Source organism: Mesocricetus auratus, unplaced genomic scaffold, assembly GCF_017639785.1.
Source record: "Mesocricetus auratus isolate SY011 unplaced genomic scaffold, BCM_Maur_2.0 Super-Scaffold_100691, whole genome shotgun sequence".
NCBI lineage: Eukaryota > Metazoa > Chordata > Mammalia > Rodentia > Cricetidae > Mesocricetus > Mesocricetus auratus.
Window position 1 is genome coordinate 3,806,850 of NW_024429267.1, and position 22,930 is coordinate 3,829,779.

A 22,930-nucleotide genomic window follows, 5' to 3' on the forward strand; every position below is an offset into this window, starting at 1 on the left:
GCAAAGGCCTCAGTCTCATGAACCAAGTGTGGGTGTGGGTCTAGGCCTGTTTAATCCATTCCTTCTCCACCCCAGCCCCAGCCCCAGCCCCACCCCCTCTGTGCTTCTTGGGCAGAAATAACCAGCTGAGGACGGTTCCACTACTTCAAAGCTCTTGGGAAACCTCCTCAGAGATGCTGGGAGAACCCAGCTGTCAGCTGATGACCGAATCTGCACCACCAGATCCAGGATTTCTCTCTTCTTAGTGCGTGTGCTTTATTTTTGTAGTCAACCGCTATCACTTTCCACCCAGAACACACATGCCCCTCACACCAAACCACAGCTTTACATAAGTACCTACAGCTGTGGCTCTCAGCCCCAGCTACACACTGCAGTCACCTGGGAAAATTCAAAGGAAATTCTGCCGATCTGACCTCCACCTGCGGTTGTTTGGAACCAAGGGGTCTGAGGATCAGAGTGTTTACAGGCAGCCAGGGCAGTCAGCACTGATGGTCAACTTCACAGAATCTAGGGTCACCCAGGAGACAGAGCACTAGGCATGTCTCAGAGACCCATGCTAACTAGGGATGGTACCATCCCATGGGTCTGGGAGCCCAGACTAAATGAAGAAAGCCAGGTGAACACAAACCTCCCTCCCCCCCTCCCCACCCCCACTCCTAGCTACAGATGCAAAGTGATCAGCTACCTCCCGCGCCTGCCACCAGGCCTTCCTGGCCAGGACAGACTGAACCTTCAAACCATAAAGCAGACTAGACCCTGCCTTCCTTGCATCGCTTCTTCCCAAGCGTCTCCTCAGAGTAACAAGACAGCAGTAACTAACACAGCAGCCAAGGAGAAAAGAAAAAGCAAAAAAACTTCCAGCAGCCCAGACTACCAAATGTGAGTCACAAGGAACCAAGAGTCAACACCACATAGTACTTTGAACCCCAAACTTCTTTCCATCCTGTCTTCAACTATGGGCCCCAATTTCTAGCCTCAGAGATTACATTGTGATTCTGAAACTCTCAGAAGGAGTAACTGTCATTTCTTTGAATGCAAATGCAAGAATTTGACCTTGAAGAAAGAGGAAACTTGAAAGCCCTATGCCTTCAGGCGGGGTCGCAAAGCTGCTACCCAAGAGCCAGGTCTTTAGTCTCCGTCCTGAATCACCAAGGGGTAGAACAGTGTGGGAGGACAGGTCGGTTGTATACTTCCTGGAAGCTTTTCAAGGTCACCCTCGGGCTTCAACTCATCTAAGATGCCTGAAGGCAAAGGCAGGGCAACTCTTGAAAACACTGCTGTCACCACCTGGAGTCCTCAGACGTGGCCCTGTGGCTGGCTGAGGTTCCCAAGAAAAACCATTAGCAGAATGGGTCTAAGACAGTTTTGAAAGGGGCGCTCTGTGAAGCTGTGGCCATACCAAGCCACCAAAGCCAGCAGTGGATTCTGACCTCTCAGGGATGAGAGAAAACTGATTGTTGGTTTCAAATTTTCTAACCAACCTGCTAACGAGTTCCCCTTCCTTCCTGTATTTTTACAACAGGGCAGTTGCAGTGCAGCCTTGAAGCACAGCCTGTGCTTTGAGCTTAACACAAATTCCTCTCACCTTGTAGCCTGGTTTCTCCTAGACTGGTACAATATCCAGGTGAGGCTTCATTTCACCATGGGTGGCTCTGGGAAGATGAGGTATTTATGGATGTGCGGGCTAGTTTTTATGTCAATTCAACAAAGCTAGATTCATTTTGGAGGAAACAACCTCAGTTGAGAAAATGTTCCCTCCAGGCTAGTAGGCAGCCCGTGGTGCATTTTCCTGATTGATGATTGATGTGGGAGGGCCCAACTCACTGGTGGTCTTTGGTGCTATAAGAAAATATCGTTTCTTATAACGATATTTTCAAAAGATATAATGATGTACAATAGGTGGATAATAATTTTTAAGAATTGTGACAGCCGGGCAGTGGTGGCACACGCCTTTAATCCCAGCACTCGGGAGGCAGAGGCAGGCAGATCTCTGTGAGTTTGAGACCAGCCTGGTCTATAAGAGCTAGTTCCAGGACGGCCTCCAAAGCCACAGAAAAACCCTGTCTCAAAAAACAAAAACAAAAAAAGCTGAGCAAGCAGTAAGCAGCACCCCTCCATGGCCTCTGCATCAGCTCCTACATCCAAGTTCCAGCCTTGTGTTCCTGCTCTGCTGTGTCTCAGTGAGGGACTGTGACGTGGAAGTGTAAACAAATAAACGTTCCTCCCCAAGTTGCTTTTGGTCATGGTGCTTCATCACAGCAACAGAAACCCTAACTTTCCAACTCACAGATATATCTGTACTCTACACCTCTGACGAGAGCGGCTTGGTACATAATAAAGAATGGCTATGATACAATCAAATAAGGCTAGTAAGGAATGTGGTGCCTCTAGAAGTGGGGAGTCCATGGAAACCTACATTCATTCGTCTCCTGGGAAAATACACGTATAGAGAAAGGCAGGAAGCCAGGGAGGACTGGAGAGGAGCTGTACAATAAATAACAGGACCGCCATGAACCTTCTTCTGAGAGCCTCTCTTCAAGCTTGTCATTCTGTAGCTGAGAACAGCAGCATGCAGGATATGTCAAGAGGACCTTCCCAGGGTCACAGAGCTCATGTTCACCAGCAGGAGTGGTCAAGAGACATCAATATCACCAGAGAAGCATGACATTAGAGTTGCAGATCCTCTTTTCATTCTGCTTGAGGTGGCCTCCCACTTGCTATGTAACTATGGATGACTTTGGCTCTCCTGCCTCCACCTCCAATGCTAGGATCATAGGTGTGAGCCATCACCTCCAGATACCACAGTCCTCTGCATTCCATTTTCTCTGTTCACTATCTTCAGGCTTAGTGGGGACTCCTGTGGTGAAGACCCAAGCAGGCGGAGGAGGTGGAGAGCAGAGAAATGGTACCCACTTGGCTTCAGGTGCTGTAAAGATGTTTAGACAGTGATGCCAAGACGGCAGCTTGAGCTGAGGCCCTGGAGTTCTGAAGGACTGCAGGCCTGGAAGTCATCCCCACAGTGGTCACAAATGAAACCCAGAGAGAGAAGTGTGATTTAGGACTCTGACTCAGCCCAGCTGGGCAAGATGATGCCAGCAGATGGTTCCATTTTTTTCCCATCACCGAAGTTAAAGCAGATAGAAAAATAAAGGGGAGAGGCAAAGGATGACATTCAAAAAGCTCTCTGGAGCAAAACCCTTCTGTAAGCAGTGTTATTCCATCTTCCTGCTGCTCTTAACAACTCCCCACATGAACCCCAGTGAGGCAACTGTGCAGCCCACAAGAGACATGCAGCTACAGCTGTACTTCCTGCTCATCAGCAGGCAACAGTAAGCATCTGAGGCTGATGCCCCACAACGTGGTCACATCAAGGGTCGGGGGACCCCAGGTAGCTCCCAACACGCCAGTGCACCGTGTGCGGTAAACCTGCACCTAACCTCAGACTCAGGGCTTACAAAACAGAAGCGGACTTACACTGGGACAGCCTAGCTGGTATTCACCACCAGGTTCACTGGCTGCTGCTCTTGGGAACTTGAGAATTTAAGGCAAGTAGTAGCTCTTAGGATCCCCAGGCCCACGCTCAAAGGTTCATCTCTCTGTTGGACTCTGCAGTAAGACAACTTCCCTTCTGTATTCCAACCACTAACGCCTGGCTGAGAGAGACCAAGTCTTAAAAAGAGCAATAGAAGCCGGGTGTTGGTGGTACATGCCTTTAATCCCAGCGCTCGGGAGGCAAAGGCAGGCAGATCTCTGTGAGTTCGAGGCCAGCCTGGTCTACAGAGCCAGTTCCAGGAAGCCTCCAAAACAATACAGAGAAACCCTGTCTCAAAAAAAAAAACAAACAAACAAACAAAAAAAGGGCGATAGAGGAAGATACTGAACTCCAGCCTCCAAAGGCACATACCCATACCATGAGTATAGTACTCACAACTGCATATATACACACAAGAAAGAGAGGAGGAGGCAGGGAGGGAGACAGGGAGGGTGGGAGAGAGAGAGAGAGAGAGAGAGAGAGACAGAGACAGAGAGACAGAGAGAGACAGAGAGACAGAGAGACAGAGAGACAGAGAGAGACAGAGAGAGACAGAGAGACAGAGAGACAGAGAGAGACAGAGAGAGACAGAGAGAGACAGAGAGAGACAGAGAGAGACAGAGAGAGACAGAGACAGAGAATAGCGACTCAAACAAATGAACAAAAGAAGAGGCAAACTTGAAGCATCTTGAATTAGCTTGAAGATATTCCCTAGGGTCCCAATTCATCAAACTCCTAGATAAATAGGAAAATAAAAGGGACAAGGATAGGCTGCTTGCAATGAACTGGACCAAGACCAGCTGCTGACCTGAAGACCATCTCCACTGTGAAAAGACTAGAGGCATTCTGCATCAACAGAGGGCTCTGCCCGGATATAGCAGAGGCCGGGTGAGAAGGGCGGGAACGTGGCTTGAACCAACTCAACATTCACAGTTTTAAGCCTCCAAGGGTATGTTTTTAGGAGATGGCACAGAGCAGACTAGAGGCAAATGGGACACAGCTAGTTCAGAACAAGAAACTGAGCACCAGTGACTCCAAGCAGGAATTTTTAGACAACTCCCACACCCAGGGGAAGGAGCTTTGGGTGTGATACCTGCCCCCACTGCAAATGCAAAGGCAGGCTTTAATCTTTACTCAGGAAAATGAGATGCTGAGCAACAGGTGAAGAGATATCTGAACTGCCTCAGGGAAAAGGGTCACAAAACAAGCATTGCCCTTGGCCACAGAGGCCATGAGAGTTCCCTCTGGTTTGCCCTTCTGTCTCCCTAAGACCCAACTAAAGCTGCCAATCTGCTCAGGATGCTATTAGTTGCCTGCTAGGTGCTCCGAGTACCCAAGTGCATCTCCCCCTTAACTGCAAAAATAGGAGATGGGATCAAGCACATGAGTTCTTTCCCATGCTGACCACAGGAAGCAGACACACACCATTTGAGCCTGGGAGTCTCACTCAAGGAGACTAAGAGTCAACAGGTTTGAATTAAGAAGTACTTAGTTGGGGCTGGAGAGATGGCTCAGTGGTTGAGAGCACTGGCTGCTCTCCCAATGGACCCAGGTTTGGTTCCCAGCACCCGCATGGCAGCTCACAGCTATCTGTAACCCCAGGAGCCGACGCCTTCACACAGACATGCATGCATGCAAAACTCTAATGCACATAAAACAAAAATAAATAAAAATTTAAAAAGTACTTAGTGGGCCTGGCTGGGTGACACATGTCTTAATGCCTGGAAGAGGCAGGTAGAGCTCTGTAAGTTTGAGTCCAGGCTGGTCTACAAAGCAAGCTCCAGGACAGCCCGGAACATATAGAAATCCTGTCTCTAAAAAAGGAAAGAAAAAAAAAAAGTACCTAGTGCCACACTAAATACCCTAGTGGGTCCAACAAGCTTGTTGACAATCCACTATTTCTGCCACTGACTAATGACACATCTGGATTCTTTCCAGGATAGACACCCCTGGGGAGAGGCTCCTGGGGCTGTACATGTTTAAAGAAAATTATGTTCTCAACAGCTGTGTCCATCTGTGAACCAACCACAAGAGGACTGGACTAAAGTGAGCTGAAGACTAGGCAAGGTGGAAAGATGAGGGCTCCTGAACCCATCTGAGGACTGCACCCCCTCACCGGTGTGGAGGAGACAACGGGGCACTAGACTACACAAGCTGTTCATCAGGGTTCAAGACCCAAAAGCTGCTACAGCAAGCCAGCTGCAGTGCAGAGTGGGGGGTGGAGCAGAGGGAGCAGGAGCCCTGGGCTAACTGCAGGGTCTAGGCACAAGGCCAAGGGCCTCAGCCTAATATTCTCTAAGTTCCAGCATGATATCAGTTTAGCCTCATCATCAAGGGTTCTGTCTCTGAGCCAACTCCAATGAGCCTGGGTATAAGTAATCACTATTCCGTGCCTATACTCACTCCCCCATACATGTGTCTGCAGGGACTGAGTGGGAATCCAAATCGTTACATCTATGAGATGCCACAGATCCACTGAGGCAGACAACGGGCACCTCAGAACTCACTGACATTCTCCAAGCAAGTGCTGACTTCTAGCTTTTCTCATCCTGTTACTGTCCCGTGTCACCTCAGGGGCATTGCCCTGAGGCAACAATTTAAGAGTTCAGAGAGTTCAAGGCTCTCCCTAGACTCCCAGGAGGAAGCTTTACTCAAAGGCAAAGGCAAATGCTGAGGTGGGAAGAGAGAGGAGGGGAAGAGGAAGGAGGGGAGGAAGAGGAGGAGGAAGGGGAGGAGGGAGGCCATGCTTTCCTTCTGCATGTCCTCTACAGTACTCCGCTGGCGCAGGTGTTCATTACTGATCACGTGCTCGCTCCTCAAGCCTGGTAAAGTGCATGTACTTGACACAAAGAAAGAAAAGGAATGCTTGATGCTATTTTTAATTCCTTCCTCGGCACCTTCCAAAACTCTATCGCAGAAGGATCAGCCACTAAACTTCCACCAGTCTCAGCCAATAAAGGTGCTTCTAAGACTCAGCTAAAATGGAGCAGGGGGTGCCCTGTGTCCCCATAAGACAACTCTGCTCCAGGCCACTAGATGTCATCCAGGGGCACTAGACCTTGTGGCACAAAGCCTGGGTTCATAAGGGAGGACAGGGCCTGGTAAGACACCCCTCCTTCTGACCCCTATATAATCGCCGAACCCCACCTCTTCACCCTCTGGCCTCCATTCAGCATCACCACCTACAGAGACCTTGCCCAGCCAGCCCTGCCCTAGGACTGACCTCACCACATCAGGTTAGGGGCTGCTTTATAATACCGTGTTGTCCACTCACTTCAGGGCCTCAAGCCAGTCCCTTCCCCCAGGCTGGGCTGATTACTTCACTAAGTCACTCTGAGCAATAGTATGGGAACCGGTGGGTACGATTCTCCCAGTGACTGTGGTTAGGCACCACAGTCACTGGTGCAGAGAAGGGTGACTCAGGGTGACCACTCACTCAGATCTAACCACTATCTGGCTGTAATTATTAACGGTATAAACCACAGTGTGCTCTTAGAAATGCCCAGAGGGGCCCAGAGATGGCTCAACTGGTCAGAGCACTGGCTGCTCTTGCAGAGGACACAGGTTCAGTTCCCAGCACCCACACTGGGGGCCCACAACCGTCTGTAACTCCAGTTCCAGGGGATCTGATACCCTCTTCTGATCTGCAGGCACCAGCCACACATGAGATGTGCAGACACTCATGCAGGCAAAACACCCACACACATACAATAAAAAAATTTAATCATAAAAAAGAAAACATCCAAAGTGGTTTAATGAACCACCTCAATTCTAGAAGGAATTTTCTGCCCATCCCTTTTCTCAAGACATAATAAAGTTTTCTTAAGGACTCTGGCCTTAACTTTCTCATTTGAGAATAATGTTAGCCTCATTACTTTTTCTATCACGAGGAATACGATATTCCTCTTTGGTGACCATGGGACAGAGAGCAGACAGCAATACTACTTGGATCTGAAATGTCCCCACGGGCCCCTGTTTCTGGACACCCCCTTTTTCCCTCAGCTGGGGGTGTGGTGTAGGAGGCTGTAGACCTGGCTGGTACAGCAAGGTCAGTGCGGGGTGGGCCTTTGAGGATGATAGCCTGGCCCAGCTTCTGTCTATACCATGCTTCCTGGTCCATCAACAAGCTGAGCTGCAAGCTCCTACCACTACAGACCAAGCTGCCCTTGCCACCCTGTCTTCTCCATCACGGGGGGGGGGATGGGGGATGGGGGGACACGACCACACCCTCTAAACAAACCAGGGACCAGAATGAACCTGTCTCCCCCAATGTTGCTTCTATCACAACAACAAGAAAATGACAGTCACAAGGGGGCAAGCCTCAGGAACCTGAACTCCAAATCCTGCCGCTGACCCTCTAGGCCTTGGCCACCCCTCCATGAACACCAGGACTCGCCTATTCAGAGTGCTGCAACAAACAAAAAGAGCAGGTGGCCGAGTCCCCGCACTGCCGCCCAGTCTGTAGTCCGCACTCTGTCTGTCCACACATCACAACAGAACCACCTCACGGGAGGCTCGGGATGCGCCAGGTCTGCACTACCAAACCATCTTCTGACAAACAAGACTGACAGCTCAGCTGCTCTCTGGGACAAAGGCACAGGTGCCCACAGGCCCCTGAGCTTAGACTCCTGTCAGTGTCACGATGCTCTGGTTCCCTGAAGTCCCCATGCGAGTCTGGGTGTGAACTTGGAAACCCAAAGAGCTGTGCATCATAAAGTCCTGGTGGTTGACACAGCCTAACATGTTATTTCTTGCAAACAGTTCCACACAGAGTACATGAATATATTCCATAAACCTACGGCAGAGGCACTGACCCTCTCTATTCATGAGGAAGGACAGGGAGGCATCTGTACACAGTCACCAACACCTTCTGTGGAGAATCTGAGATTCAAACTCAGGATATCCCAGTCATGTATTGCCTCTGGTCTCCCCTGGATTTCTAGCAATGTCACACACTCACCAAAAAAAGAAAAGTCCATGGACACAAAAGCTTGTCTGAAAAAGACAAAAACTTATCAACAACTCAGATTAGCAAGAAAATAGCAAGGAGTGCTCAACAGATGGGGTAAATTACATGTACTATCCAGATATGATAGGATTTCTTAGTGATAAAGGGAAACACTTGTTTAAACAAGTATTTTACTCTCTTGCTTTTTGTTTTCTTAATATATTTATTTGGTATGTATGGGCAGGCACAGGTGTGGAGGTCATTGGACAACTGATAGGGATTGGTTCTCTCCCTCCACCATGTAAGTCCCAGGGATCAAACTCCCGTCTTTAGTCTTGGCAGCACGCATCCCCATCAGCTGAAACATCTCACCCCTCCCACCCCCCCTTTTTTTAACTCAGGGCCTTCCCATGTAGTCCAGGTTGGTCTGGAGATGACAATCTCCACCTGGATCTCCTGGGTACTGGACTGTAGAAGTGAACCACCCTGCGTGGCTTATCTGACACACTCATTAAAGGACAGAGCCTGTTTCTGATATGCTGATAACATTCTGAGTCTACTGGATAGTGCAGCTATGCTGGCTGCTCTGGAATCAGAGACCTGGACTAGATAACCGTTAAAATGTGGTATACTAGCAGTCAACATAAAGGCTCTATACCAGGCCTAGGGAGACCCAGAAGGGTCAGGATCCTGTCTTACAGCCTTTGTTTAGGGAAACTGGGCATCCACAGAGCCCAGGAACATTCCCCCTCATTTCCCAAGGAATCCGTGACATGAGTCATGGCTGATTACCTGAACGCTCACTCTGGAGCCTCCTGGCTGAACAAGGCGTCTTTGCTACTGACGGGCAAAACACCATTTCAACCTGCTCCAGACATAGCCTAGAGCTGTCCACATGGCGGTGTAAGGATTATGTCTCTGACCTGGATAACTAGTGCAGTAAACCTGCTGTTACTGGCCTCGAGGCCTGGGAAGGAGAGGAGGCGAGCAGTGGTTTTAGACACACACCACTCCTCTGCTTTAAAATCTGGACGACGTTTACAGAACAAGGCCCAGACGCAGCCGAGTTTGGCTGACCCAAGGGCTTGGCACTATCTTCGGGACTCCTCTGGCCGCTCCCACTTCCTTGCTCTAGCCACCCTGGGCTGCCCTGCCTTTCCCAGACACTAGCCCTCTCCATGATGTCTAGCCTGCACTCCATGCAGCCTCCTACCCAACATGCATCCAGGAAGGCCCAGGTAGAACATGACCTCCTCTGTGGAACCTTAGGTGCTGAGAGTATGGCTACCCTCCCTCTGGGCTCCTAAATGGCACTCTGTGACCTTAACCAGACTGTTTCCCTCAAGGGCCCTCTGTAGTTTTACTGGTCCACATTCATGTCCAGACAAGACTTCATTTCTGTGACCTGTGAGGCCCAAGACAAAATCAGCTCTCCAAAATTAAATGCACACTTAGGGGCCAGGCTCCCCATTCACTCTCAAGCCAGCCAGTAAAATGAGCAGCATTTCACCCACCTCAGCCTGGGTTCCAGGTAAGAAAATCAATTTCTGGACAGGTCCCTGTCACAGTGGGATGGGCCTAGCTAGGGCCATTTTACTGAGCACATGGTACTATAATATGTCTGCTACTAACACAGGTGGGTAGCAGAACCTACATGCTATATCCAGACAATCAAACCTTGGGAGATACCTTAACATCTTAACATAACCCAGAGGGGTCCAGATGTGAATTTAGAATTCTCTGACACCTTGGTTCACACTGTGGAAACCCAGAAAAGCCAGTCGGGGTTCCTCTAGGGACAGCCTACACTTTGGGGCCTCGTGTACACCATGGTTTTTATGTCCCATGCCACATTTCACATTCTAGATAATTCTTTACCTAGTCCGCTTCCACCCTGTCTGTCTCCTGTGTTTGTGCCCCTAAGTACACCTGCTGTCCGTAGTAGATCTGCCCTTAGATGATGGCCCTGGATGAGGAGGTACACCCTTGGTCCTGCATATGCTGTTTCATGAAGACCCCAACAAACAGAGGGCTGAACTGGGTTCCCTAAGCATGAGCTCCTTCTCCACAGCTCCAGGTGCAGCCAAAGGCCCCATGGCCCATGTCCAGGTCATTGTAGAGCCACGAGCTTCTGGTAACAGCCAAGCCAGCTGCTGAGGTGAAACTGCAGGAGGACAGCATTCCAACCCTGCCCCAAGAAAACACCAGCAACAATAAACATCACGCACTTACAGGCAGCCATCAGTGACAAGCATGTGAGTCACAGGGCTCTGCTCGGGGATCTCACCCATCCCCCACCCAGGAGCACTGATTCATCCAAGTTTGTTTTCACCACTATTATTTTTAGTCAGCTAAACAATGTTTTAAACCACCATAGAAAGGGGGAGGGGAGGGTCCCTGAAGAACACCAACTATTTTTCTAATAGTCTACCAAGGCCTAAGCCAACAAAGTGGTATGGCTGGGCACCCTAGGGGGACAGACATTCTTCCAGATGGTGGTTCTGATACCAGGAATCTTCAGGGTCCCCAACTGATGACATCATCAAATTTCCTTCTTGAAGAAGAGAACTGGGTATTTGCCCCATCTTAGTGCATTATTTTATGTGAGGGTGGCAGTCCTTTTGCCATTTGTCACATGGGAAAGCTGAAGTAGGTATGTCCAAGGCCACTAGATTCTATGCTGTCCTTTTCTCTGACTTCCTCTCCTGCTCCACAGGTGACATGAGACAAACCCATTAGGGAATAGAGAAATGGCCACAAAGACACATGCTTGGAGAGGTGCAGTGTGCATCTACAGTCAAAGCCAAGGCAAGCTAAGAGTTCACACCAGAGAGGCTTTGGAACAGAGAGCGCCAGTGGTCAGCTTCAGCACTCTGTAACTGCGGAGAGGGGGGAAGGGGTGGGGACAGACAAATGGGAAGGGAAGGGAAGAAAGGAAGGGAAGGGAAGGGAAGGGAAGGGAAGGGAAGGGAAGGGAAGGAAAGGAAAGGAAAGGAAAGGAAAGGAAAGGAAAGGAAAGGAAAGGAAAGGAAAGGAAAAGGAGAGAGAGCTTTCTGGATCCATTACTCCACATCTGGGCTCAGTCCAGAGGTGATTTTTTAAGGAAAAAATGCCTTTTGGCATTTTTGAGCTGTGACAGCGTCAAAACAGACCTTTAAAAAACACACACCCAAAAAGCATTACTATTGTCAAAAGCTTTAAAACACACACACACCACATACACACACAACATATACACATACACACACACCACACACATACACCACACACACAACATATACAAATACACACACCACATACATACACCACATACACACACAACATATACACATACACACACCACACATACACCACACACACATATAACATATACACATACACACACCACACACATACACCACACACACACATACAACATATACACATACACACACCACACACAACATACACATACACACAAACCACACACGATACACAACAGACACATATACACATACCTACACACACAACACCAAGGCCTACACAATACACAACACACCAAAATTGGGGCCCCTCTGAGCCACAACCACAGGCTCAGCGATGGCGATACAAAGCTTGGCTGTGACAGCAATCAGATGGCTAACTCTCGTTTCCAAGGCAAACCTGTATGCTGCTTTCTAAACAGTGCTCGCCCAAACAAACGCCCAGCAGAGCACAGAGAACTTGCCAGACATGAGTGAGGAACGTCTTGGGACTTAGAAAAAGAACAAACTCAAAGAAACTGGTTTTCCATTTCCTAGACGGGATTCAAATTTGTGCCCTCCCTGCTTCCCGTGCTCGTGCAATCGGGGTCGTGTCTGTCTTTGTATAGACATTGGAAAATAAATAAAGGAAGCTTCCTGCGTAAACGCTGACATGAGCAAACATTTCCACAGGTATCTCCTGGAATACCCACCTCTTGTAGTTAACCATTTTTAGGCATCTGTAGTCATTAGTTTAAGTCAACTTCCTGCTCCAAGAATAGCCAAAAATAGCAACAAAGGAAAGCAAACTGCCCCCTTCATCTGAAGACGCACTGTCTCCCTGCTCCACACTAGTGTTGAGTATTTTTACATGCCTCTGTAGTTCAATTTTACCCATTTAGACCCTAGAGGCAAGGAAGCAGGAAAGGCAAGAGAAGATAACCAAAATCAAAGACTGAATTATAGAGCTGTTTTCCACTTTTATAAATTAATTGGCACTGGACCGATAGTCTTTGAATAATAATTAAAGAAGATCCATGATTCAATTAATAAACTAGTTGTATGCCAAAAAAGAAACTCCTAGCCGGGCGGTGGTGGTGCACGCCTTTAATCCCAGCACTCGGGAGGCAGAGGCAGGCGGATCTCTGTGAGTTCGAGGCCAGGCTGGACCGACAGCCTACAAAACAATACAGAGAAACCCTGTCTCGTAAAAAACCAAAAAAAAAAAAAAAAAAAAAAAAAAAGAAAGAAAAGAAAAGAAAAAGAAACTCCTAACACAGGACTAGTGAACTAGCTCGGTGGGTAAAAGCGCATGCCACCAAGCATGACGACCTAATTCAATCCTCCAGGGATCCACACGGTAGAAGAGAACTGACGAGCGGTCCTCTGACCTCCGCTTCAGCACCTATGGCGCACATGCTCCCTCCACACACAAAATGAAGACAATGCAATTTTTTTTTTTTTTGGTTTTTCGACACAAGGTTTCTCTGTATTGTTTTGGAGACTGTCCTGGAACTCACTCTGTAGACCAGGCTGGTCTCAAACTCACAGAGATCCGCCTGTCTCTGCCTCCCAAGTGCTGGGATTAAAGGCGAGCGCCACCAACGCCCGGCAAGACAATGCAATTTTAAAGCACCTTCAGGAACTCCTAGAATATTCACATGAAAGTCAAACCAGTCCTGAGATCTCTCTACCAGAGCTTGCCTAACTAGACAATAGCTGGGAACAACTGAGACCCAGAGAAATTAAGTGACACGCCCCAGGTAACACAGGAAATCAGAAACAGGAGTGAAGTCTAGAACAATCCGCTCCTGTTATAACCACCTCCCAAACAACCTGTGACCAAGCGCACTAAGTTTTCTTTGACAGCATCTAAGCTGCCTGCTAAACAAACTTTTAGCCTGGTCCGGAATTAGCCAAACTGCTTAATTAATAGGCTTCTACTGTGTTTTCGATTTAAACTGAGTGTCTCTGTCAAAACATCGTGTAGCAATGTGCCACTGTGGCAGGCAGCTGTTTGCAGGGGGGCCTCAGATCCACCAAAGGACAGAGGGCTTGTCCTGCAGATATGTTGTTTCTCACACTGTTAATTAAGTCAACACAGAATAATGTGCTCTCTTGCTGTCCCTATCCCTCCCCTTCTCTCTCTCTCTCTCTCCCTCTCTCCCCCCCCACACACATACACACACACACACACACACACACACACACACACACACACTCACTGAGTCAGCTTTATTAGGAGCTAATACATGTCAGAGTTTGAGGGGACTGGTTTCTTAGCACTAAGCAAGCAAAAGCTATTTACAAATTAGCTAGAGATAAACACACACAACAGTCTTACAACTCCCAAGAAGCCATGTTTAAGCAGCTGGCAGATGGGAAGTTGCAGAGTAGGAGGGAAGGAGCTAGCCTTCTTCCTTTGCGTGTACCTGTCACCCAGCACGGGGAACGAACACCTGGCAGGTTCACAGAAAGAAAACAGAACAGTAAACTGTACAAGGTCTCCGGGAATCCTGTTTGTTCTAGAAACCATACTCCTGGACTGGGGAGAGATCTCAGGGGCGAGGGCATTTGTCACCAAGCCTGACAACCTGAGTTTATCTCCAGGACCCACTTGGAACAACTGATTCCCCCAACTGTACTCTGATATGCCCACGCATGCCACGGCACATGGGCACCCCACACACAAATACATAAGTAAATGAAAGGATCCCCATGGCAACTTACTGTTTCTAGGAACTACTGTACTCCAACACATACCAGCTTCGGTTCCTCCCTAGGCCACACACACACAGCAGGATGCCTCCCCCCCTGTCCTACCCCATGATCAACCTTCTAACCAACAATGCAACACTATCAGACATGGACTACGGAAAACAAGTGGGGCCATTTTCTTGTTTTTGTGCTTAATCAGCTGCCATAGTTAATCTTGACTGTCAAGCTGATGAGATGTAGAATCACCATGGAAACAAACCTCTGGGTATGTCCATTAGGGAATTTCTCAGTTGGGTTCATTGAGGTGAGAGGACCCACTCTGTGGGCAGCAGGTGTCCTGGATGAAATCAAAAGGAGAAACGAAATGGACAGCAGCATTCAGCAATCTCTGCTTCCTGACTGTGGATGCCATGTGACCAGACACTCCAAGTTCCTGTCCCCATGGCTTTCCCACCATGATGAACAAGCCTTCCTCCCTGAAGCTGCTTTTCGGGGACGGGGGGGGGGGGTACTTTTGCACAGTAACAGGAAAGAAAGCTGTACCAGTCAGTACAGCAGAGGACACAAGATAAGACGTTAACTAGGACCCTGTTGTTTTTCACGTCAGAAATCTGACTCTAAGAGGGGGCTTGTAGAAGATAAAGACCTAATACCATAACAAAATAAAGTCTTGTTTCAAATGAGCAAGCCCTGCCCAGTTCTATTTATTCCACAAAAAGGCATACTAAGAGTAATGGCTGTACAGAGTAACAAATGGCATTGAAATCTCCTAATAAATTAACGAGTGGAAATTAATAGTCATTCAGTCCATTAAATTGTGTTAATTTTAACTCCATTATTATACAGCAGCAATCACAAATTTACATTATTAAGCCAATATTTATTTTTCAAAATCTCATTTTATTAGACTCCTGATGTGATAAGCTCAAACCTAATTCTCTCCATTTTCATCAACTTCTTGCATTTCTCATCAAAACTAAATGATGACGACATTCATCAACTTTTTTTCTATTGTAAAAATGGTTATTTTAAATGTTTATATCCAGGGCCTTCAAGATGGTTCAGCAGGTATACATACTCTCTTGCCATGTACCTGACAGCCTGAGTTCAATATCTGAAACCCATGGTAGAAGAAGAGAACTAACACCCAGAAGTTGTCCTCTAACCTTCACACATGAACTGTGGTATGCAAGCACTCTGCTCACAAATATAAAATAAAATAAGCATTTTCAGAAGCTGGAAAGATGGCTAGGTGGTAAAGAGAACATGCTGCTTGGGCAGAAGATGGGAGTTAGGCCCCCAGCAACAGGTTGGTTGGTTCACTCCCAACGGCCTGTAACATCATCTTGTAGGTGACGCCCCCTTCTGGTCTCTGTGGTCACTGCAATCACATGTATATACACACATGCATATAAACAAAGCACTTTAAAGACTTCTTGAAGTAGTCTACTAAAAGTTCCAAGTCTTTTCAGAGACTGGGGTTCATGGGATTTTCTTCCCCAGCATGTCATTTAGGGACATGAAAAGCCAAGCTTTACCAACAGGAAAGGCTAAGCACCCACAGTCACCCGTTAGTGCCCCTGCTCCCACAGAGGAAACCTGAATTTCAGGTTTGCAACACTAAGTTGCCTTTTACTTCAAAGAGAAAACACTTTATAGCTGGGTCCTAGGCAGCACTCAGCTCACAAGCCCTTCTATTCTGTTTGACAAAAGCCAGAAGATAAAGGTGTCATTCAAGACACAGGGCACTCAGGTCCTAACACACACACACACACACACACACACACACACACACACACACACACACACACACACACACACACACACACACACACACACACACCTATTCCCAGCACACCCTCAGACACCCATCTCGAAAGGCCCATGATATATGATTGAAGAAGGTCCCATGCATGAGAGATAAGGACAGAAGGCAAAACACACACATCTCCCAGCAGGTCTGCAAATGCTTCTGGTCCCTCATCTTACTCCAATTTTATAGGTGCAGACAGGAGGGCTCTGAAACCTGATGGTCCCAATTCCATTCAGGTGACAAAAGGCAAGTTCTGGGCTGGTAAGATGTCTCAGCCAGTAAAGGTGCCTGCCACCAAGCCTGCTGTGGTGACCTGAGTTCCATATCCGGAACTCACATAGTAGAAAAAGAAAACCAACTCCTGCAAGCTGTCCTCTGATTTCCAAATGTACACCACAGCATGTGTTCAAGTGCATATACATACTGCACTACACACCACACACACACACACACACACACACACTAAATAAATTAATACAATAAAAACAATTTTAAAATGGCAAGTCTGGGACCTGAATTCCTGGGGGACTGAGGTTTATCTTCTCTTGAGAAAGCAGGTGGCCGTCATTGTTTAATATTCTACTGTTGTGCCTTCACATTTAAAGCATACATCTCCCCCCACCCCGCCCTCCGCTCTCCAAAAGTCCCTCTATCTTTTCCAATGTACCTCTGCATCCTTCCCAGGGGGGCTTGTAACACTGATAGGTCTGGTTAATATCACCTAATACACAAAAAGCAAGCCTATAATGTCTGATCACAAATGCAGAGTAAAACGCTGCCTGATAGATGAGAAATAAATAATGATAGGAAAAAAAAAAAAAACCAGCCGGGCGTTGGTGGTACATGCCTTTAATCCCAGCACTCGGGAGGCAGAGGCAGGCGGATCTCTGTGAGTTCGAGGCCAGCCTGGTCTACAGAGCAAGTTCCAGCCTCCAAAGCCACAGAGAAACCCTGTCTCAAAAAACCAAAAAACTCTGCCTACAACATGTCCGGGTCCAAGCAGCAAGGATCAAAGCTCCCTCCAACCAAAGAATACTAAGTGACACTGAGGTCAGCCCTTAATGTCCTGCAGCCCATCAGGATAGGGGCTTGTTGTCAATGGTTTACACGGAGGTGGGAGGCCCCAGGTACTGAGACCTGCAGGGCATTATCTACAGCCTTGGATTTGTCCCCAGAAGCCTGAGAAAGCTGTGTTACAGATGAGGATATTCTTCCTCTCTCCACCAGTTAAGGGTAGCCTAGCAACATTCCTAAGGGCCCCAGGAGGAGGTCACACTACAAAAGGGGTGAACACAGAGGTGGGAGATGCTCCCAGCAGACCTACTTGACTTTTGGAATTTTCTCTGAACTTGGCGCTCTGTTGCAAGAAAGCCTAAGGCCCTTTCTTTCTAAACCAGCAACACCTTCAGCTCGGTCCAGCTCGAAACAACTAGCTGGGCCATGGACCACACACAGTAGTAGCCTGAGCTGCTGGCTGCCTGTAGGAAAGGAGGTTAAAGTGTGCTCGCTTACCCCTGCTGTGGATGCTAAACCCCCTGAGAGGCACATGCTTCAGTGTCCCTTTTAGGAACTGGAGAGGAGGCCACCTGTGGCTCTTCTCAGTCTCTCAAAGAAGGTGGGAGTGGGCTGCTGGCATGGAACTCACCCAAGCTCTGCCCCACCCCAGCCAGATCTGAGATGCCTTGCTCTCCCCTCTGGGGAGTAAAAATCAAACTCCTATACCTGATCTATGGAAAGCTTGTATCACTCGGGTCTCCTGATCACTCAAACTTCCTAGAGCAGTGGAAATCAGGCCGGCATGTGGCAGACAGCTGGCCCAGGCAAACGGTGCCACAGCTGCTCAAGAGGTCCACTGCACACTTCAGACTGAGAGTCCTTAAAGCGGGGCTCCAGATTTGACAGAATGTGCTGAAGCACCCAGTGTCCCGCCCCCTGCCCCACACGAAGCGGGTGACTAAGTCACACACTTTCCTTTGTCTACTTTCCAAAGCCCTAGTTCTCAAAGACAGCAATGTGACAAGCAACACGCAACCCTGGGGCTTAGCAGGCACCGGGATAGCACTAGCACGAAGCCAGCTCGTCGCCTCCCCAAGACGTGGCCTTTAGCTTTCTGCCCATGGCCAAAACAGCAGCAGCTGTTGCCAAGGGAGACAGGGTGACCCAGAGGCGTGGGCACAAAATCCAGGGATGGAGATCCACCTTTGTCTGGATCCACCCAAGCAACTGGGTCTCTCTAGCTGAGAAAGATGGAAGAAAACAATCCCAGGACAAGGAGTGTAGCTCAGTAGCAGAATGCTTGCCTAACATGTAGGAAGCCCTGGGTTCAATCCTCAGTGCAATCAAAGAACCAACCAACAAAAGTCCTGCTCCCACACACCACCTTCCATGTGCAGGCTGAAGACCTGGGTGCTGTGGAGGGGGTTAGCCTGAACTCTCGGAAGCACACAGACCTTCACCTGCCTGGAGCTGGGGAGGGCTGCAGGTGAAGGCAAATGTAGGCCAAGGAAGGCACAGTCTCCCCTCTTAGCTGACCCTAGCCCAAAGATGAACCAAGAACCTTCCAGGTGAAGATCCACCACCCTCGCAGAGTCCAAAACAGCCTGGGAGAAAGGGTATGCTAGACCGGGTCTTAGGTTTTCCCTCTCTCCTGTGAAGGTCTGTCTGGTTGAAAGGCAAGATCGTTTTAGACCTTGCTGCCTGTTCTGTTTTCCAGTTCTGTCTTCTCCCAGGCCTTCATCAGGCTCATGACAGTGCCTTGTAAATTGTGAAACACTCTGCACAGATGTTTCATAATTGATATCACTTGAAGGGGGTTCAAAGCATACAGCATTCAATCTGGGTGCACCCAGGCATATTAAGGAAAGACTATTTCTCCGGATCCGACAGAGACCTGAGACTCAGCCATCCCACTTCATCAAAAGGATAAAGAAGAACGAGGAGTCAGAGCTGGAGCGAAAACCCAGGTGCCTCTGGCCATCACATCGCACCACCTCCCCGAAAGCCAGTTGGCAGAGGCCAAGCATTCTTCCCAAAAAACATACCGACTTCCCTCCCCCTTTATTGATGGGATCCACCCAAAAAGGTTTTGGGGTTGGTTGGTTTTGTTTTTTTGACTATTTTTTTAAGCAGGCATTCCCATCTGTGGTGTTTATTTCCAGGGAAGGCGGACCCTGGGTTCCTGTGGACAGATGTAGCTTTGCTCCTTACTGTCAGGGCTGGCAGCTCATACACAGCTGCCTTGAGCAGGTGGCCAAGGATGGAGGCCACCCTGGCCCGAAAGAATGATAACCTCTCTATCTTAGGCCCTGGGAGCTCTCTCTCCATTCCTCTTCAGCTGGGGACACCCCTCCCCAACATCCGCACCTGTCCTCCTCTGGAATCAATCTTTAAAGATGTCGTGAGAAGTGAAGAAAGAGGCTACAGAGCCCTCACCCCAATTCCCACGTGCGGTTATGCTCTGGGAGGCACTGGGAGTGAAGTCACTGACCCCTTCCATCAGCCATCTGGGAGCTCCCGCCGGACTCGTCTAGCCCGATGGGAAGGATAAACGAGGTCAGGACAGATGGCAAAGTGTTTTGGGAAAAGAGGGCTCTACAGGAATGCAGGGACTGAGGGAGGCCAGCTCTGGGGTGTTTTGTTATCTGTCTAGAGCTGCCTACTCCGTTCTAGGCACCCGCAAACCCTCGATTAAACCGAAGACAACCCAGGCAGGAGTGGGGTGTGAAGAGGGAATGACCCTACTTTCTGCCACTTGTTTCTCCCGCTTCGAAGTCGGTGCTTTGCTCTGCAACTAAGTGCGTGCGTGCATGCGTGCACAGGGGGCGGGAGGCTGGCACAACCAAATCTAAAAATACTCGATAAAAATGATAATCCCAAGGCAAAGAAAGAGCGAAGAAGGAATCTGTCAATCAACGGGCTCGCGCTCCTCACCCACAGCTGTACGGACTGCATTCCTGTAGACGAGGAAAAGAAGTGGGGGAACAGCTAAAGAAAAGAAAGGGACACACGCCACCACCTCCACGAGCGCGGGGCGGGAGGCGGCGGCGGAGGAGGGGCTCGGCCGGCAGAGCCGAACAAAGCGGGGCCTCTACTTGGAACCCAAAGCCTGGAGAGTGGGGGGCCAAGCTCAGCAGCACCCCTGCTGCCCGGAGGCGGCTAGCGATCCTTGAGGTCTGGAAGCCAGAGTGCCTCATGGAAGCCTGGGCTCTGAGCCTGGATAAATCCGAAGAAGGTTTTGTTTGGGGTCCCTCCACCCACTGCCTGTCCCCTACAGTAGAGCGCGCGCGCGCGCATACAAACACACACACACACACACACACACACACACACACGCCCTCCCTCTTCACCCCGGTCGCCCTAGGGGGCTGGGCCGGCGCGCCCCCCGCCGCTCCTGGCCCCCACCTGGGGATGGTAATGCACTTGGTGTTCACGTTCTGCGTGGTGATGGCCTTCTCCAGCTCGTCCAGCTGCCCCGTCTTCTTGAGCTTCTTCACCAAGCTCTTGACCGCCTTTTCGCACCATTTCTCCTCCTGCCCGTTCTGTTCGCCCTTCTTCCAGCCCAGCAGGCGCTTCACGATCGGCGGGGTGAAGGGCAGGATGGACGACATGGCTGGCACGGGAGGGTCACCGGCGCCCCCGGCGGGACTGAGCGCACTAGGGACGCCGGGGGCGCACAGGGGCAGCTCGGCCCACGCCGCGCCCGAACTTCGCGTCTAACTCTGGAGAACTTGCCCCGGCGTCCAGGCCGGGGCCGCAGCGCTCCCACTGCGGGGATCGGGAGCACGGCGGCGCCGGAGCAGCTCCACGAGGACCGATGGACTGACGGACAGGCCCCGGGCGCGCGGGGCGGAGGCGGCGGCCGCGAGACTCGGAGTGGCAGTAGAAAGTTTAGGTTTCCGCACGGGGTAGCTGTTTGGGTGCCGCCTCCGGGAAGGAAAGTCCAACCCCTAACCAAACTTTGCTGGCCTGGGTGGCTCTGGTGAGCAGATCCCTCCGCCTCTGCAGTCCTCCTCCTCCTGTTCCTCCTCCTCCCAGCGATCGCCGCCTCGCAGGGCCGGCCAGGGCCGTGCAGCCGCGCTCCCCACTCCTCTCCCGCCCGCTCCCAAGTCTACGTTTCACGCAGCTCCGCTTGCAGGCTCCTTCCCAGCGCTGTCGCCGCCCCCTCGCCGCCCGGGCTCCCCGCTCCTCCCCCGCGCTCAGCTCCGGGGAGGACCCGCGGCCTTCCCCGCCCAGCGCCGCCAAGCGCGCCCACGTGGGCCACTAGGCACTGAGGCCGTCACCTCTGCCGAGTGCCTCAGGACCGGACTCCTGGGGCCTCGCCGCCCTCAAGACGCTCAGAAGCAGTTGCAGGGACTAGAGAGGGTTAGATTCGCCGGGAATAGGCGCGGGCTACCTAGGATTCGCTGCTCCCGGGAGAGTACCCGGACAGGATGAGGGGTTCAGTTCCAAGCCCTGGAAGCCCGGGAGCACTGATCTCGCTCACTGGCCCGGGTTGTTTTACTTTGGTGTTTTTTTTGTTTGTTTGTTTGTTTTGTTTTTGTTTTCCTGCTGGGTGAGATCAGACTGGCTGACTGCCCCCAGACTGCGGTGGTGGGAGTTGGGAAGGGGGAGAGGGAAACTTAAAAGTGGAGTTAGAGACCTCAGTGACAACTTGAACAATAGCTGGAGCCAGGGGTCCCTTGGGCCTAGTGAACCAAGCTCTTTGCAGAAAACGGGCCTCAAAGACATCTGTTGCATTCCTGAAGGAATGAATGGGAGCGCTTTAGGATTTATCTTTGGGGGAGGGGAAGAATTAACATTGCTGGCTGTTACTGAAATTCGACGCCAAACAAGCAAGAGAGCTTTGTTTACAAAGCAGTAAACTCGCACATAACAAAGTGGAGCGAAATTTATTCAAAGTTAGCCTAGGTGGAACGCCAAAAGAACCTGACTTTGGGTAGCCCTGGGGCTTTTTCCCCCAACTATCGGAACTCGGGGCAGGCTGCCCACGGCCCTTTCACGGGTTTGGGGGAGTTACAGCAGGCTCTCAGCTCCTTTACCCTGCTGTCGCTACCCCATCAGGTTAGCCCAGTAGCTAGGACTATGCTTGTTTTAAACAGTGGGAAACCCCAGCACCACCAGCGGTGGTGAGAAAGAGGTTATTTGCAAACCAAGAGCCGGTGGGAGTTACAAAAACCTATGAAGTGTGGCCAATCCCACAAAGTCAGCCCGAAGCTGCAGGGGTCCCCAGCTCTGTCACTGAGGATGCCCCATCACCAGCCACAGCTTGGCGGAGGTTGTGGCTTCCTAGACCTCTCCTTCCACCTCCCTGATGCCAAGTCCTGAAAGGAGGAGGATCGATCCCTGAGGCCCAGTGGACCCTAACAAGCCAGTTCCTGCTCTCCTGTAGGTTGTGGCTGTAGCCTCCTCTTCCACTCGGCTTCCCAGATCTTACCAAGAGACTGAAAAGGAAGGCTGTCTTAACTGCTGTCCTCAACCTAAGACAGTCTAATTGCTGCCCTCAAAGTCCACGCCCATATTTGCCTGGGAGGCATGACCCCAAGGAACAGAGCCAGCATTTAAACCCAGGTTTTTGTTTTGTTTTGCTTTTGTTTTTGAGATCTTGCTCCTGGGCCTAGAGTAGCAAAGGGCACCTTTGACACAATTTGCAAAACAAAAGCTCTTCTCACAGGTGCATAACAAGCTTACCAGAAATGTCC

At 49.9% G+C, this 22,930-nt stretch overlaps 1 protein-coding gene across 1 annotated transcript in view; it reads right to left on the bottom strand.

Annotated features, from left to right (window-relative positions):
• Smad3 (SMAD family member 3) overlaps positions 1-21,346 on the bottom strand; it is a 110,108-nt gene extending 88,762 nt beyond the window's left edge. Inside the window, 1 exon segment of the mRNA XM_005075564.4 lies at positions 20,634-21,346. Coding sequence (XP_005075621.1) covers positions 20,634-20,839 — 206 coding nt within the window. The 5' untranslated portion in view covers positions 20,840-21,346.
• Positions 21,347-22,930: the final 1,584 nt, after the last annotated feature.